This window comes from Rhinatrema bivittatum, chromosome 17 (assembly GCF_901001135.1).
Source record: "Rhinatrema bivittatum chromosome 17, aRhiBiv1.1, whole genome shotgun sequence".
In the NCBI taxonomy this organism is placed as follows: Eukaryota; Metazoa; Chordata; class Amphibia; order Gymnophiona; family Rhinatrematidae; genus Rhinatrema; species Rhinatrema bivittatum.
In genome coordinates this window covers 182,014-199,607 of record NC_042631.1, presented here as the reverse complement: position 1 = coordinate 199,607, position 17,594 = coordinate 182,014, and the positions used below count along the sequence as shown (strand labels likewise).

The 17,594-nt window shown below is 47.4% G+C and overlaps 1 protein-coding gene across 6 annotated transcripts in view; it reads right to left on the bottom strand.

The window, feature by feature from the left end:
• Positions 1-17,594, bottom strand: part of CKAP5 (cytoskeleton associated protein 5) — a 300,340-nt gene that overhangs the window by 133,882 nt on the left and 148,864 nt on the right. For all 6 annotated transcript variants that reach the window (XM_029583093.1, XM_029583094.1, XM_029583096.1 and 3 more), the window contains exons 18-23: positions 11,123-11,217; positions 10,733-10,790; positions 10,255-10,380; positions 4,121-4,260; positions 3,783-3,957; positions 206-319 (exon numbers count right to left, since the gene is read on the bottom strand). In XM_029583093.1, the coding sequence (XP_029438953.1) occupies positions 206-319; positions 3,783-3,957; positions 4,121-4,260; positions 10,255-10,380; positions 10,733-10,790; positions 11,123-11,217 (708 nt within the window). The remainder of the gene's footprint in view (positions 1-205; positions 320-3,782; positions 3,958-4,120; positions 4,261-10,254; positions 10,381-10,732; positions 10,791-11,122; positions 11,218-17,594) is intronic.

Below are 17,594 nucleotides of genomic sequence, written 5' to 3'. Positions count from 1 at the left end.
TGCACACAAGCAGATCCCCTTACCAGAGGCAGGAATAATCAAGTTGGGGGAAGGAAGGGGCAGAACAAAAATAAAAAGCCTAAAAATAGCAACTTCCCCTTCCTCTAAAAATTGGGGGGGGGGGGGGGGGGGGGGAATGAGAGAAAAAGGTTCACATAATTCTTGAAAGTTTTGGCTCACATGCAAGTTTTTAACTATCCCCTACCTTGCTGTCTCCAAGGATGGCGATAATGGGGATACCTAGACTCCGGACATGTTGCTTGATGCAGGGGCCCATTGCTGTAGCCATTTGCTGAAGAATACTCAATGTTTGCAACACCTGCACAAAACACAAATGTACACTACACAAAGGGCAACAATTCAATCCTTTTGTAGCCACAGTCTTGCAAGTTAATTTCAATGGGAAATTCCCTGCAGAGTTTCCTTTAGAAAAATTATATCCTTACAAATATACTTTGCACTTGTGTGAAGGTGGTACAAACTACACACCCGAAAACATGCACTGTGATTTCAAAATTAAATATCAGCACATGCCTTTTGTGCTTGGCCCAGAATCATTACCTATGCCACCAAAGTGCAGCTAGAAGTACATGTGCTGTATTGTTGACCTCTGGTTTGTGTCTGTTGGGCGTTACAACTAATTCTGGGGCAATTAAGACAGAATGCTGTGCTAGACAAATCATTGGTCTAACCCAGTTTTGCCATATCCTCATCCAGTGAGTGTGCTTTTAGCTGCATTCACAAGATAGAAAGCGCAGTTGCTTACCTGTAACAGGTGTTCTCCTAAGACAGCAGGATGTTAATCCTCACATGTGGGTAACATCATCCAATGGAGCCCGGCACGGAAAACTTTTGTCAAAGTTTCTAGAAACTGACTGAGCATGCTCAGCCTGCTCCTATCTGCACATCCACGTGAGGTCCCCATTCAGTCTTGTAACATAGCAAAAATGCAAGCGAGAAAAAAAACCAAACAAACCGAAGATGAACCCAACATTGTGGGGAGGCAGACGGGATTCCTGAGGACTAACATCCAGCGGTCCTAGGAGAACACCTGCTAGGTAAACAACTGTGCTTTCTCCCAGGACAAAACAGGATGGCAGTCCTCACGTGGGTGATTACAGTGCTCCATACTGCCCCATTCGACCAGGGAGACCCACAGTAGCCGAACAAGGTGCCAATGGGCACAACACAACTGCAGCACTGTGGGAAAAGACAGGGGGGGCGGTCTGGTCCCACATGGAGCACAATAAGAGACAGTTGGGTTCAGGACTGGAATAAATTGTGCAGGACAGACTGACTGAAGGCGCTGACTTGACCATCACCCTGTCAAGACAGTATTTGTCGGTTTTTATATACCGTTGTTTGGAGCAAGCCTTCACAACGGTTTACAGAACAAACAACTTATGGGTAGTGAGCAGAGAATGTGTGGAAAGAAATCCAGGTCGTGGCCTTGCAAATTTCAGTGACAGGCCACATGCAGATGGGCCACAGACGCCGCCATAGCCTCCACAGAGTAAGCTTTTACTCTGCCACCCAGCTGAAGGCCTGCCTGCTCATAGCAGAAGGCAATGTTTTTTTTTATTTATTTTATTTAAAAAATTTTCTATACCGTTAAGTTAAATACCATCACAACGGTTTACAGGAGGGCATGATAAAGAGAAATATGGGTGGTATAGATTACAAATTACTCATGTGCCATCATAGTACGGTAACAATGTAAAATAATAAACTAGCCAATCTGCTAGCCAGTTCAACAAGGTCTGCTTCCCCACCGCTGCGCAGAGTCTGTTGGGGTCAAAAGACATGAAGAGCTGGGTGGACTGCCTATGGGCCGCTGTACAATCCAAATAGAAGGCGAGTGCCCGCTTGTAGTCCAAGATGTGGAGAGCACGTTCCCCTGGGTGGGAATGAGGCCTTGGAAAGAGGGTGGGCAGAATGATGGAAAGCAGTCACCACCTTAGGCAGAAGTTTAGGATGCATACACAGCAGCACACAAACATGGAAGAACTTCGTGTAGGGAGCATACGAAAAAAGGGCCTAGATCTCACTGACTGAGCAGAAGTGATCGCCACCAGGAACATGACTTCCCAGGTGAGGAACTTCAGGTCACAGGACTTAAGAGGCTCGAAAAAAGGCTGAATTAACCTCGTCAGAACAACTGAGATTCCATGGGGTAGCCGGAGGCCACACTGGGGGCATTAGTTGGACGAGGGCCCACATGAAGCATTTGACTAGAGGCTGGACTGAAAGGGGCGCAGCAGCAACACCCTGGTGGTAGGCACTGGGGTGCATGCGGACCAAGCTGGTCTGGAGGCCAGACTTTGACAGATGCCAGAGGAAATCCAGCAGGCGGGGTAGCGGACAAGAGAAAGGGTCCAGTTCGTGACCACCACACCAGAAGGAGAAACACTTCCACTTCGAGCTGTAAGACTTCCTGATGGAAGGCTTCCGGGACTCAATCAAGACCCTGGCCACATCATCCGAGAGCTGCAAAGGCTGAAGGATCATGTGCTCCTGAGGTAGGCAGCCATCACCACCAAGCATTTGGTGAAGATGCGTGGGTTTGATGCCAGCCCAAAAGGCAGCACTTTGTATTGAAAATGTGCCTTCCCCACCAGAAAGCAGAGGTACTTCCTGTGGTTAAGGACAATCGCAATATGGGCGTAAGCCTCCTTTAAGTCGAGGGAGCAGAGCCAGTCTCCTTTGTGGAGGAGCAAGATCAGCATGCCCAGAGAGACCATTTTGAATTTTTCTCTTACAAGAAATCTGTTTAGCACCCCAAGGTCAAGGATGGGGCACAAGCTGCTGCTCCTTTTCGAAATTAGGAAGTACTTTGAGTAGAAGCCATGGTCCCGCTGTTCGTGGGGAACCGGTTCTAGTGCGCCCGCCGCAAGAAGGGCGGAAAGTTCTGCTTGAAGCACGACCTGATGAGCAGACAAACCCCACGATGGACATGGGAGAGCGGTCTCTGGGAGCCTGCTGAAATTCAGGATGTCTGACAGAGGATCGATCTCCCTCCCCCCGATCCTTAGGGGTGCTGGATAGTGGGATCGCCAGAGGAAGGGATGGAGACTGTTCTCCACAATCCTTGGGCATCAAGGACACCGAAGCAGGAGTGGAAGAGCTTCTCCATTTTATTTAGGCACGCCAGACACCCTTTGGGTGTCATTTGGTCACACAAACGGCACCCACGAAAGTCATGTGAGGCCCCCAGGCAGAAGATACAGACTCTCTGTGGGTCTGTGATGAACATAGTCTGCAGGCACTGGGGGCACTGTCGAAAACCTGATGTTATTGAAAAGGAGGCCGGAGCACGGTCAATGGCCAACAGGCACCACGGTGCAAGGGTTGGGAATCAACCATGAAGAACGACAAAAAAACCCAAAAAACAAGGGTACCTACCGGGAAGGAAGGATCCGACCATGAAGGGGGACCCAACGAGATAAAACATGACTCAAAAAAGTTTCAAACAATTTCAAGGAGTTGGAGCTCCACAACCACAAGGCCACTGCACTGCGGAAAAGAAGAGACTGAAGGGGTACCTTGCGTGGATAGCAGCAGGCTGAGCATGCTCAGTCTGCCATTCAAAGTTTCTAGAAACTTTAACAAAAGTTTTTTTGCTGGGCTCCATCGGATGATGTCACCCACATGTGAGGACTACCATCCTGCTTGTCCTAGGAGAAAGGGAGCAATTTTTAAACCTCATTTTAGCTCTGATAAACAAGCATTTGCCCCTTGTAAAAGTGTTTGAATATTGCCTTGTATAGGTATAATATACATACCAGGATCTTATTGGAGTCATTGAGACGGGCCTTCAGGGTGTTTGTAAGCTCGCCAATGTTTGGCTGTATGAATTTGACCTCATTAATGATAGCGGTCAGCTCATCCAGACCCTCCTTCCTAATTTTCCAGTTTTTGTCTCCGATCTTTGACACCAGGTCTGATGTAATTTTGTCACTATAAAACAGAGCGATAAAAGCAATGCAATGTTCTTTCAATACATCCTGTCAACACAGTTGAACAAAAACTAAGTGCAGCTATCAGTCAATTCCACAGAACGCAACCTGCATTATCACATTAAACCCCCCCCCCCCCCCTTTTCCAGGTAATTCTCACCCACCTGATATCTGCTCTAGGCAGGAGATCTAGAACATCATTTCCTCCTTCCTCACCCTGCTCATCTGCTTCATCTCCATCATCTCCACCACCGCCGTGCTTAGATAAGCCACGGGTGGGAACGGGGAGAGTCTGCCCCTGCATCTAGAAACATTTAAGAAATACGATCAGTAAATTAAGAGGTTCATTAAAGCACATTTCGCTACTGTTCAGATCCTTAGTCTGGATAGCTCCTGTGGCACACAAATGGACAGATGCTGGAATCGACAGGTTCACTGATGTCACCCTTTGTAAGCATCTGTGTATAACTTTAATACCAAACAATTTAACTTTACCTCTTTTTTTTCAAATTTATAACCAGTGGACCTCCAGAAAAATAAGGAATTAGAATAGAAAGAAGGTATACTATACACTAGAAAAAACAATGACCAGTAATGAAGCACAAAAAATCCATTATACTTCATAACTTACAGTTTCAGAACATCCTCCATATTACAGATGCCCCGATCTAGGGATTGGGCGACTGCTTACCCGTAACCTCCTGGAATAGATTTTCATTTCACAGACAATTCCCTGGCACTGTTCTTGGACACAGTCGTGGGCAGGATGCTGAGTCCATCTGTCTACACTAAAGAAAATGAAGTTATCAGGTAAGTAACTTCTCCATTTCCTAGCATGTAGGCAGGATCAATGAGATGTAAAAAAAGCTACTCCTGATCGGGGTGGCAGGCTACCCGCGGTCCAGTTAGCACCACCCTTGCAAAGGATGCGTCCTCTAAGGCTGGAACATCCAGGCGATAGAACCTGGAGGTGGTGTGTAAGGAGGACCATCTCGCCGCTCGGCAGATAGACGGAAGACAGCAGTCTAGCTTCCGCCCAGGATACTGCCTGAGCCCTAGTGGAATAAGCTTTAACCTGAAAGGATAATGGCTTTTCTGCCTCTAGAGGCTCCCGTGACCACCTCCTTGATCCAGCGAGCTATGGTAGCCCATGCAGTTGGTCTCCTTCCACCGTGAAGAACAAGCAAATGGTCCATCTTGCACACCCGTTCTGAAACTTCCAGATGCCGTACCAAAAGCCTACTGATGTTTAAATGGCAGAGGAGGTGGTATTCTTCCATGTCCTTGTGCCTATCTAGAGATGGCAACGAAATGGAATGGCACGAAGTTGTAATGCTCCTGGAGTGATCCGGAGGAGCGAATCCAGACATGACAATGCCTGTAATTCAGAGATGCGACGAGCTGAGGATATCGTCACCAGGAATACCGTTTTCAAGGTTAATAAGTGCAAGGAAAGACTGCGCAGTGGCCGAATGGAAGGCCCTGCCAAAAACTCCAAAATTAGATTAAGATTCCACAAGGGAACGATGGCCGGAGATGTTTTACCCCTTTCAGAAAATGGGTCATGTCCAGATGCGCCGACAGATAGGTTCCATTCATTTCACCCTTGAAACAGGAGAGTGCCGCTACCTGGACCTTCAAGGAATTAAAGGCCAACTCTTTATTCAAGCCATCCTGTAAAAATACCAGAACCAGTGGGATTTTGACTGTCCAAGAGGCAACACCGCGTTCCTTGCACCAGGCCTCAAATACTCCCCAGATCCGCACATACGCTAAGAATGTAAAGAACTTCCGCACACAGAGCAAGGTGGTAATTACTGCCGCTGAATATCCTCACTTCAAACAAGCCCTTTCAAGGGTCAAACCATAAAACAGAATTCAGTCGGATCCTCGTGAAGGACCGGATCTTGCCGGAGTAGGTCCCTGTGCGGTGGGAGGCACAGAGGGGTCTCCACATGTCTGCATACCACGGATGCCTGGGCCAATCTGGTGCTACTAGTAGGACTAATCCCCTGTGGCGCTCAATCCTGTGAATGACCCTGTCCAGCAGGGGCCATGGAAGGAAGGCATATAGTAAGTCCTTTTCTGGCCAGGTCTGAACTAGGGCGTCGATCCCCAGGGACCACTGATCTCTATGACGGGGGGAGGGGGGGGGGGATTAAGAAGAGGAAAAATAAAAAATAAAATAAATCGGGGAAACTTTGCACTGTGAGATGCGGTCAGCATGTTGATTGATAGGAGACCCCAACAATCTAACCACCAGCTGGAAGGCTTTGGCCGACAATGCCCATTCTCCTGGATCCAGTCTCTCCCTGCTTAGAAAGTCTGCTCTCTGCAGGGAGACCAAGATGCCTGCCGACTGAAGAGGATGCACAGACACTTTCTCTGAATTCCTTGACTCGTTTCCTATAACAAAACTGTCATATACCAAAAGAAAAGCCAAGCTCCGGCAAATACCGGCATCTTCTTCCGTTTCAGAACTACAGCAACCACGGATTGAGGATTTTTTGCGTCACCCCTACTCCAAGCACTGGAGGGTGGAGCCGCTTCAGCTACCGGCATGGAGAGAATATCAGAGCGGTTGGCAGAAGAGACATTGTTGAGGCCCGGTGCACAGACTGTTCCAGAGCCACCATTCAAGACTTCAGTTGAGGACTCTGATTTGTTGGTATCACCACTTTCCCTGTCTGGAGAAGTAATGCTGGAGAAAAGAGTGGAGGCCCTGAAGAGGGACACCATTTTGACGCTGCCTTCAGAGAGTCCCTCCCGAATGATGGCTAGGACCCACTTGTCTGAAGTTCTTGACCCATCTGTGGTAGAATAGGGCTAGTCTGCCCCCTATGGCTTCTTCCCTTGGACGGGTTGGCTGAATCTTATTGTGGGGTACAGCTGGGGCCTGTACCCGAGCTGGCTCCCCTCTTGTTGTGCTTAGTCCGATAGGACTGGTTCCTGCCCATAGGGAGGGGCGCTTGATATTTGTTTCTGTATGGATTGAAGCGCTGTGAACTTTTGCCCCTGGAGGGCCGGGAGAAGGGTTGCTAGTTCCTCCTCGTCCTGTCCTCTGGTAGGCGCGGCAATGGGGACTTGCCCCATTTGTTAGCCAGTTTGTCTAGCTCGCTGCCGAACAGGGAGGGATCCTTTGAAGGGCATCCTTGTGAGGCGAGTTTTGGAAGATGCGTCAGCCGACCAGCTTCGGAGTCAGAGTTGCCTCCTGGCAGCCCCACAGCTGACACTCCTCTAGCTGCCGTGCGCACCAGATCGGAAATAGCATCCGCAAGGAATGACACTGCTGGTTCCATGATTTCTCCAGGGGTGTTGCTCCTGGTCTGAGATAAGCAAGCACATGTCACTATGGTGCAGCAGGCTATTTGTAGGTACATGGCTACGTCAAAAGACTGTTTAAGGATGGATTCCAGACGCCGGTCATGCGCATCTCTGAGCGCTGCTCCTCCTTCTACTGGGATAGTAGTGCGCTTCGAGACCGCGCAGACGATGGCATCAACTCTTGGACATGTGAGAAGATCTTTGGCCGCCGGGTCCAGGGGGTACATGGCTGCCATAGCTCATCCCCCTTTGAATGTGCTCTGGAGCATTCCATTCCAGGTCAATTAGCTGCTGGACGGCTTGTAACAGTGGGAAATGGCGGGAGGTCTGGCGGAGGCCCTCGAGTAGGGGATTCGGCTTGGGCCCCCCCAAAGCATCTGGACCCGGAATAGTGAGCTCCCTCAGGCTGTGGGTGACCAGGTCAGGGAGCTCATCCTTGGTGAAAAAGCGTCTCATGGTTCGGTGAGGCTCTGTCCCCGGGGGGAGTTCCCCCTCTTCTAGGGGCTCTGCTTCCTCTTCAGAGTTGTCCGTGTCCCCATAGGTGGGGCTCCTGGGCGGTGGGAACCTTTGTCTAGGCCTCGAGGGGAGCGGGGCATAAATGTCCTCTGGTGGAGGATGTGGCTAGTCAGCCAGGGGTTCCGTTTGCATGTGAACAAGGATGTGTAGCCCTTTGAAGAACTCCACCCATGAGAGACGCTGGATCCAAGCTGAGGGGCATTGGGTCCCTAGGGGTCCCCATTTGTGGGGGTGTCCCGTTGGGATTTGCCAGGTCCGGGGTACCCACTGAGAAGCTATCACTTGGCCCTGAGTGGGACTGACCCTGGGCTGGATCTCCCAGGGCGTTGGCCTCCTCGCTTTGTGCGGCTCTGATATAGCATGCTGGGCAGAGACCTTGAGCCTTTCTGTTTCTGGTGGTGCCTTGGTTGTCGGCACGTAAACTCCTATGCGCTCCGGTGCGTCTAGATGTGCGTGTGGGTTGTGCGTGCAAGTCGTGGTTATGCGCTTAGCCCGGTAGGCGCGCGCGTATATCTTGTGCGCGTAAGTATATGCGCACATGTAATTTGTGCGCCTAAGTAAACTTGTGCGCCTGGCCTGAACTACGAGCGGAGTGGCGAATAGGGACAAGATGGCAACGGCGACCACACGGGCAATAATAGAAAAGGAATGATGAATAAAACGGAAAATGTCATAATGCTTCTGTATCGCTCCATGGTGAGACCGCACCTTGAATACTGTGTACAATTCTGGTCGCCGCATCTCAAAAAAGATATAATTGCGATGGAGAAGGTACAGAGAAGGGCTACCAAAATGATAAGGGGAATGGAACAACTCCCCTATGAGGAAAGACTAAAGAGGTTAGGACTTTTCAGCTTGGAGAAGAGACGACTGAGGGGGGATATGATAGAGGTGTTTAAAATCATGAGAGGTCTAGAACGGGTAGATGTGAATCGGTTATTTACTCTTTCGGATAGTAGAAAGACTAGGGGACACTCCATGAAGTTAGCACGGGGCACATTTAAAACTAATCGGAGAAAGTTCTTTTTTACTCAACGCACAATTAAACTCTGGAATTTGTTGCCAGAGAATGTGGTTAGTGCAGTTAGTATAGCTGTGTTTAAAAAAGGATTGGATACGTTCTTGGAGGAGAAGTCCATTACCTGCTATTAAGTTCACTTAGAGAATAGCCACTGCCATTAGCAATGGTTACATGGAATAGACTTAGTTTTTGGGTACTTGCCAGGTTCTTATGGCCTGGATTGGCCACTGTTGGAAACAGGATGCTGGGCTTGATGGACCCTTGGTCTGACCCAGTATGGCATTTTCTTATGTTCTTATGTTCTTACCTCGGAGAGTCTCCGCTTGGGTAGACCCTTGGATCTAACCGGGGCCTGGCCCTGCTAGGGCGGATCAACCCGGCGGCACTGGTCCCGGCCGGCGACCTGTGCAACTCCTCAAATCTCGGAGACCAGAGTCTACGCTGAAGATTTCTACCTTACCTTGTCTTTTGCACTTCCCGGTTTCGTTCTGGGCGGTCTCCAGCTGTGGGGGGAGAGGGCAAATACCTTCATCGCCACGCTCGAGGGGGCACCCGCTGCCTCTCAGCCGTGCCCGGGATCGGGGGCTAGGTCCTCGCCGCGATTCGGCTGCCGGACCGAGGCTCACCTCAGAGGGACCACGGAAATCACCTCAGGAAATCTTAACTGGGGGAGGGACCCGAGGGGCTCGTCTTCAGAGGTAGGTTTTGTCTTCAAATTTGGGTTTTCTTCTTGAAATGGTTCTAACGCTGCGAGAGCATGCAGATTGTCCCTAACTGCTATGGAGACGGAAAATACTGAAGAGCTGCACTTCCTGCAGGGGTATATGTACTAGGGGCTGACAGACTGAAAACTGATCAGTCTCCAACTGCTATCAGGAGTACACTATACCCATTGGTCCTGAGTCCATCTGCTACACGCTAGGAAAATTTACATTTTGCCCCGTAACGGTCACATGTTCAGTGTGTCACGCACGTGAGAACCACCTGTCAGGTGTGTCCTGGCTGAAAAAAGGTTGAGAACCACTGCTCTAGGGGAGGATATAATGCACACATGTAAATATCTGGAAAATTAACAAAATCTTTTTCCTATAGAACTAGGTCACACATTTAAAGCCACAAGAAGGTAGATTCAAGAAAATCAGAATTTTTTGTTTTTAGATACATAGAATGACCTCCTGGGGGAGGTGGTATAATTGTCACATTGAAATATTTAAATTGTGCTTCCATGAAAGACATGAGGGGGTAAGGGAGGGCAGTTAACTTGCATGGTGTGCCAGTTACAACCCTAAACAAAAAGTGCAAGGGTAACTAGTAAGAAGCAGCAGTTATAACCCAGCAATTCTTGCATGGGAGTATTTGATGGGCCATTTACAATGCTACTATAACACTGCAAACAGTATTGTTTCAGAAAGTCTAAGGCAGTTTCATAGTCCTTACCTTCTCAAACTCTGCATCAATCTGTGAAAGGAGTGCTGGCTTCTCATCTTCAAAGAACATGCGCAAAGGGGCTCCCATATACATATACATCACTCCCAGCAAGGTAATGGCAGATGTCCTTACAGCCTACAGTAACATAGCAACAGCAGAGTTTTACACTGGTACTTGCCCCTAGAGACTGGAAGTTTACATTGCAACTAATAGGGGAGGAGAATTAGCCTAGTGGTTAGAGCAGTGAACTATAAACCAGGAGACCAGGGTTCGAGTCCCGCTGTCGCTCCTTGTGACCTTGGGCAAGTCACTTTACCCTCAATTGCCTCAGGTACAAAAACTTAGATTGCTATCCCTCTGGGGATAGAGAAATACCTACAGTACCTGAATGTAAACCAGTGTGATATCTCAATTGAGATCAAATGTTGGTCTATAAAAAATAATAAAAAATAAATAATAAAATAAATAAATATCAGGATTCACTTACTGGGTTAGAGGCAGCAAGCACAGTCTTCACATTGCTAATGAAAGCCTTAACATTCAACCTGGAAAAAAGTATTTCAAAAGCTTGAAGTAAAGTAAAAGATTAATGCACAGAAATAAACTATTGGTCTTCTCCATATCCTAAAAGGGCAGTGATTTATGAATTCAGGTCACCTGAGTTAATCAAAAAACCAAAATAAAAAACAAAACCTAAAACAAGTTCCATGCAGAAATACAGAGCAAGTTCCATTCAGACAAACCCAGTATCAAGATAGGAGAGTAAATTCCCAACTATAATCAATTTAGACTAAAACCTAGATTACTGAAGCCCAGAAGTGCAGCAAAACAACCTTGGGTCATAGTGAAACCTGGTCAACTGAAAACAGACACTCACCCAGCAAAGCCAAATTCTTTAATGGCGTTTGACAGCCAGTTGAGGGTTTCAGACTGGTTCTTGGGATTCTTTTGTGCAAAAGCTAATGACACAACCTGGTGGGGAAAGAAAGGTTAATAAATCTGCTCTCTGATCTTACAGAATACATAAAAAATAGCACCTTCCCCTTCCCAACACAAGATATATATTCTTACATGCATAAAGTCTAATCTAAGGAAAATTGGTTCTTACCTGATAATTCTTTCCTTAAATCCAAGTCTGTTTTCTCCTCACCAGCAAATGGAGATAGCAAAGAAAAACTTTACTGTATGTACATAAGAGTCAGTACCATCTGCTATCTACTAGATAAGGGAGCCCTGACCGACGTGCCTCAAATGCGCAGTAGAGAGCAACTCTACCGCGCATGTGCGGGCAGCACGTCAGCCAGAGCGGAGCGTGCCCGAAAAAAAAAATGGCGCCTGCTCCTTAGGAGCAGGAGCAGCGGCTGCAGCAGCAACAAGCAGGAGTGGCGGCGACGAGCAGGAGCGGGAGGAGCAGTAGCCGCGGCGACAAGCAGGAGTGGGAGGAGCAGCGGCGGTGACGGCGCGTGCGCGAGGGAGGGACACCCCCCTGTCTGCCGGGTGTGGATGAGCTGAAAGGGGAGGGGATTGAGAGAGGGGGAGTGAGTGAGGAGAGGAAGGAGAGAGTGAGCTGAGAGGAGGGAGGAGAGAGTGGGGGAGGGAGGTGAGAGTGAGGTGGGGGGAGGGGAGGTAGGGAGGTGAGAGTGAGGTTGGGGGAGGGGAGGAGAGAGTGAGGTGGGGGGAGGGGAGGAGAGAGGTGAGGGTGGGGGGAGGGGAGGAGAGAGTGAGGGGAGGGGGGAGACTAAAGGGGGGAGGAAGTGGGAAGGAAATGGACCGAAAATTGTTTTTTAAATGTAGCCCGTTGTTACGGGCTTAACAGCTAGTCTCAATATAATCTACTACCAATTAAAAAAATGTAATCCCCTTATCTTCAAGCAAGAGAAAGAAAACCATCGGTAAACCCCAAATTTCAATCTGGAAATCCCCCTCAAATGTAAGGAATCCAAATTACAAAATAATTTGAAAATCTATACAGACAAGAAAGTAGTCTTCAGAAAACCAAGATGAGATTTTGGACTTTGTTTGGGACTCAAGGAAAGAAAATTAGCAGGCAAGGAAGTTCTTCTCATTTAACGTCCCCACGTCTCTAAAGGCCTGCTTGCAGAAAACTTTCAAACACTGTAGCATCATAAGCCCAAATGTTCAGTCTATGCTGCTTAGTTAAAGCAAGTAAAGAAAACCTAAATTTTCTTGCCAATCTGCATTCTGCCCAAGATGCAGCTTGTGCCCTAGTGGAATGAGCTCAAAGACTCATTGGAACTTGCAGAGGTTATTGTCGTCTTAACCCATCAGGCAATTAGATGCCCTCAATGCTTTCTTCCCCTTGTTGCAATCACTGAACACCATGAAAAGGTGATCTGACTTGTGAGTTAAATCTCTCACGGAACATAAGAACATAAGAAAATGCCATACTCGGTCAGACCAAGGGTCCATCAAGCCCAGCATCCTGTTTCCAACAGTGGCCAATCCAGGCCATAAGAACCTGGCAATTACCCAAAAGCTAAGTCTATTCCATGTAACCAATGCTAATGGCAGTGGCTATTCTCTAAGTGAACTTAATAGCAGGTAATGGACTTCTCCTCCAAGAACTTATCCAATCCTTTTTTAAACTGCACTAACCACATCCTCTGGCAACAAATTCCAGAGTTTAATTGTGCGTCGAGTAAAAAAGAACTTTCTCTGATTTAGTTTTAAATGTGCCCCCATGCTAACTTCATGGAGTGCCCCCTAGTCTTTCTACTATCCGAAAGAGTAAATAACCGATTCACATCTACCCATTCTAGACCTCTCATGATTTTAAACATCTCTATCATATCCCCCCTCAGTCGTCTCTTCTCCAAGCTGAAAAGTCCTAACCTCTTTAGTCTTTCCTCATAGGGGAGCTGTTCCACACCCTTTATCATTTTGGTAGCCCTTCTCTGTACCTTCTCCATCGCAATTATATCTTTTCTGAGATGCGGCGACCAGAATTGTACACAGTATTCAAGGTGCGGTCTCACCATGGAGCGATAGAGGCATTATGACATTTTCCGTTCTATTAACCATTCCCTTCCTAATAATTCTTAACACTGTTTGCTTTTTTTGACTGCTGCAGCACACTGAGCTGATGATTTCCCATTTATCCACTATGATGCCTAGATCTTTTTCCTGGGTGGTAGCTCCTAATATGGAACCTAACATTGTGTAATCACAGCAAGGGTTATTCTTCCCTATATGCAACACCTTGCACTTGTCCACATTAAATTTCATCTGCCATTTGGATGCCCAATCTTCCAGTCTTGCAAGGTCCTCCTGTAATGTATCACAATCCGCTTTAAATACTCTGAATAATTTTGTATCATCCGCAAATTTGAAAAATGTAAAGCAGGATTGAGGCCTCAGCTGTGAATGTATACCCAAGCCTTTTGACCCCGTCTTCGACTGAACAACTGTGGGGCCTTGGCATTCCGTTTTGTTGCCATCAAATCCAACTGGGGAACCCCTGAAATAGCTCCCATCTGAGACAGAGCTTCTTGTACCAAGTCACACTACTCAGAAAATCCATTTGTACATTCTCCATACCAACCACGAGTTGCCAACAGGTCTTCGGCAGTCACTCTGCCCAATGAAACAATATCCCCACTTCCAAGGAAACTGCTGGGCTCTGTGCCCACCTATGTATGCTACCATTGTTGCATTGTCTGACAATACTCTCACCACCTTGTTTTGGACTAACAGAACAAAAGCTAAAAAGCTTTCCTGATCACTCTTGTTTATGAAGAACTGCTGGACCATGAGGCTTCCAACATTGACCACAGACCCTGCACCATCTTTCCCTGACAAATGGCTCCCCAGCCTTTCAGACTCTTATCCGTAGTCACTATGACCCAATCTGCAATCTCCAACTCCCCCCTCTTTTGGACAAATTGCTTTGAGTGACATACATAAATTGATATTTTCTGAGCATCCATGCATGATAAAAGGCTTTAGTGGTATACAACATTGTGTTGTGAAGGAAAAATGCTATTACAAACACTTGCAATTAATAAATTCAAGTACCTATTTACTCATTCAAGGGCTTTCTCATTTCTATCACCAACAATGTGGAATGCCTTGCCATTGCAATTACGAGAAGAGAGATGTCAGAAAAAAGTGTCAAAGCTGTTCTATTCAAGGCAGCATTTGGATAAATTTACTGACCAGTGTTGTATAATAGAGTATTGCTATGTACATTACATTTGTGCTTTATGATGTATTACATTGCTTTATGAAATTGTACTGTTAATACCAATTGCACTGAATACCAAATGCAAGGAAGTTGCGAAATAAGATTTTTAATAAAATAAAAAATAAAATACCTGATCTGACTTCCCCAAACAGGGGCAACCTGATCTTGAAATCCTCTGACTCGGGACTCAACTACATCAAGAAGTTTCTGTAATGCTCTCATATGAGCAAATGCCCAAGGAATCTGGTCTAGCAGATTCCATGGAGCCCAGGACGTGATCCCAGATACTGGGACTCCTCAAGCACAACAAATGAGAACTGCCCTTGCAGTTCCAACATCCTGTCTATTTGAAGAAACATCTTATGTAGCCTTGTCTCAAATGTACATCCAAGAATTCCAAACTGACAGAAGTATCTTGCTTTTGGCAAAATTTATGACCCATCCCAAGGTCTGCAACTAAGCCACCTTGTGAAACTATCCATTGGCAACTGTCCCTCAACTTTGCCTGAATAAGCCAGTCATCCAAATAGAGGTGTACCAGGATGCTTTCTTGGCGCAAGGCTGCAGCCACCGCCAAGAAAATGGAAAACAGCTATTGTCAGCCCAAATAGAAGCACTTGAAACTGAAAATGCCCACCAAGCATTGCAGACCTGCAGAGATTTTGATGATTTCTCAGACTGAGAATGTAAAAATTATCCTCAGACAGTTCCAAGGAACTAGGAAAGGAAAATTGATTCTTACCTGCTAATCTTCATTCCTGAAGTACCACAGATCAGTCCAGACAAGTGGGTTTATGCATCCCTACCAGCAGATGAAAGCAGAGAAAACTGAGGCACTGCTATATAACTGAAAGTGCCATCTGAAGTCCCTCGGTATTGACCTGTACCCAAGCCAAGATGTGTACCTTAAACCCCAATAAACCTCCAAAAAGCACAGGAAAAGGTTCCTACATGACCATGCTTCCAACTCAGATATCCTCCTAGCTGAATTCATAGCAATGAAGAAAACAGCCTTCAAGGTTAAGTCATAAGAACATATAAAAGGGTAATACTGGGTCAGACCAAGGGACCATCAAGCCCAGCATCCTGTTTCCAACAGTGGCCAATCCAGGCCATAAGAACCTGGCAAGTACCCAAAAACTAAGTCTATTCCATGTTACCATTGCTAATGGCAGTGGCTATTCTCTAAGTTAACTTAATAGCAGGTAATGGACTTCTCCTCCAAGAACTCATCCAATCCTTTTTTACAGAAGTCTTCCTAACTGGTTCAAGGGGGGGGGGGGGGGGGAACGGGACAGCACCTGAAGAACCATATTAAGATTCCATGCTGGACAAATCTTCTGGAACCGAGAATGCAGATGTCTTGCCACTTGGAAGAAACAAACCACATCCGGATGAGACGCTAATGGTCTTCCCTGTATCCTATCTTGAAGAGACTTAAGGCTGCCACTTGAATTATAGGCCAAACCCTTAGCCAAGCTGCTTTGCAAAAAGGCCAAAATCTGGGGAACGTTCATCTTCAAAGGTTGCACCTTGTTCTGCATACACCATGATTTGAACACTTTCCACACTCTGAAATAAACTCATGACATGGAAGGCCACCTTGCCTGAAGCAAAATTGCAGTCACAGACTCCTAATAACCCTTCAAGCAGAGCCATCACCTCTCAAAATCCAAGCTGCTAGACAGAAGTGATCCTCCTGGTTTGAAAATACAGATCCTTGTTGCAACAACCCTGACAGATGGGTCCAGCAAATGGGACCATCCACCACTAGACAAAAAAGGTCTGCAAACGATGGCCAGTGCAGCCACTCGGGTGCCACCAGAATTACCCTGCCCGAGTGAAGGTCGAAGCACAACAGCACACGATCTGTGAAAGGCCACAGTGGAAACACATACAGCAGCAGATTTGTCTGCCACGGTTAATGAGAGTGTATGCCCTCTGATCAGATCTTCTTAGACTGAAAAACTGATGCGTCATTACATTTCGTGGAGTTGCCATGAGGACCACCACTGGTCTGCCCAACTTGGCCTCAATCAAGGCAAAGGCCTGCACCAACAGCTTCCACTCCCCTGGAACCATACGATGTCTACTGAGGAAGTCTGCCTTCAAATAGCCCATTCCAGCCACATGGGAAGCAGCTATTCTTCCAAGATGTTTCTCTGTGCAAACAACCAGTTCTTGCACCACCAGTGCTACTAGATGAGTCTTTGTTCTACCCTGATGCTTGATGGATGATTCAACGACTGTGGTGGCATACAAGAGCACTCACACTTATATGGCCTGAATGAGCGGGAGAACTGCCAAAAAGGCTTTGCGCACTGTCCTGGTTTCCAGCTGATTGATAGACCAGGTCACCACCTCTGACAACCACTAACCTTGGGCAGATTTTCCTTGACAAATCACTCCCCAACCAGAGAGACTGGCATCCATGGTCAACACCACCCAATTGGGCACTTCCAGATACATTCCTTTCACCTGACTGTGCCAAGACAGCCACCACAGACCTGGCCTCCTCCAGCAACAGAAGCTGAAATTCCTCCAAAAGCGGATTCCAACAGGATAACAGAGCCCTCTGCAAAGAATGTAAGTGAGCAAAGGGAGTTGATGGACATGTGGATGGAGGTGAACCGGTGGATGTGGTGTGCTTGGATTTTCAGAGGGCGTTTGACAAGGTTCCTCATGGGAGGCTTCTGGGAAGGGTAGGGAGTCATGGGGTGGGTGGCGATGTCCTTTCGTGGATTGCAGGCTGGCTGGAGGGCAGGAAGCAGAGAGTGGGATTGGGTGGGCAATTTTCTCGGTGGAGGGGAGTGGACAGTGGAGTGCCTCGGGGATCTGTATTGGGACCCTTACTGTTCGATGTATTTATGGATGATCTGGAGGGGGGTGCGGCAAGTGGGATAATCGGGTTTGCGGATGGCGCAGGATTGTTCGGAGTGGTTGGGTCACGGGCAGATTGTGATGAATTGCAGGAGGGCCTTGTGAGGCTGGAGGATTGGGCATCCGGGTGGCGGATGGGGTTTAGTGTGGATAGGTGCAGGGTGGTGCATGTAGGGAGGGATGGCCTGTGCTGTAGTTGCACAATGTTGGGTTCCATGTTGGGTGTTGCGGCCCAGGAGGGAGATCTGGGTGTTATGGTGGATGG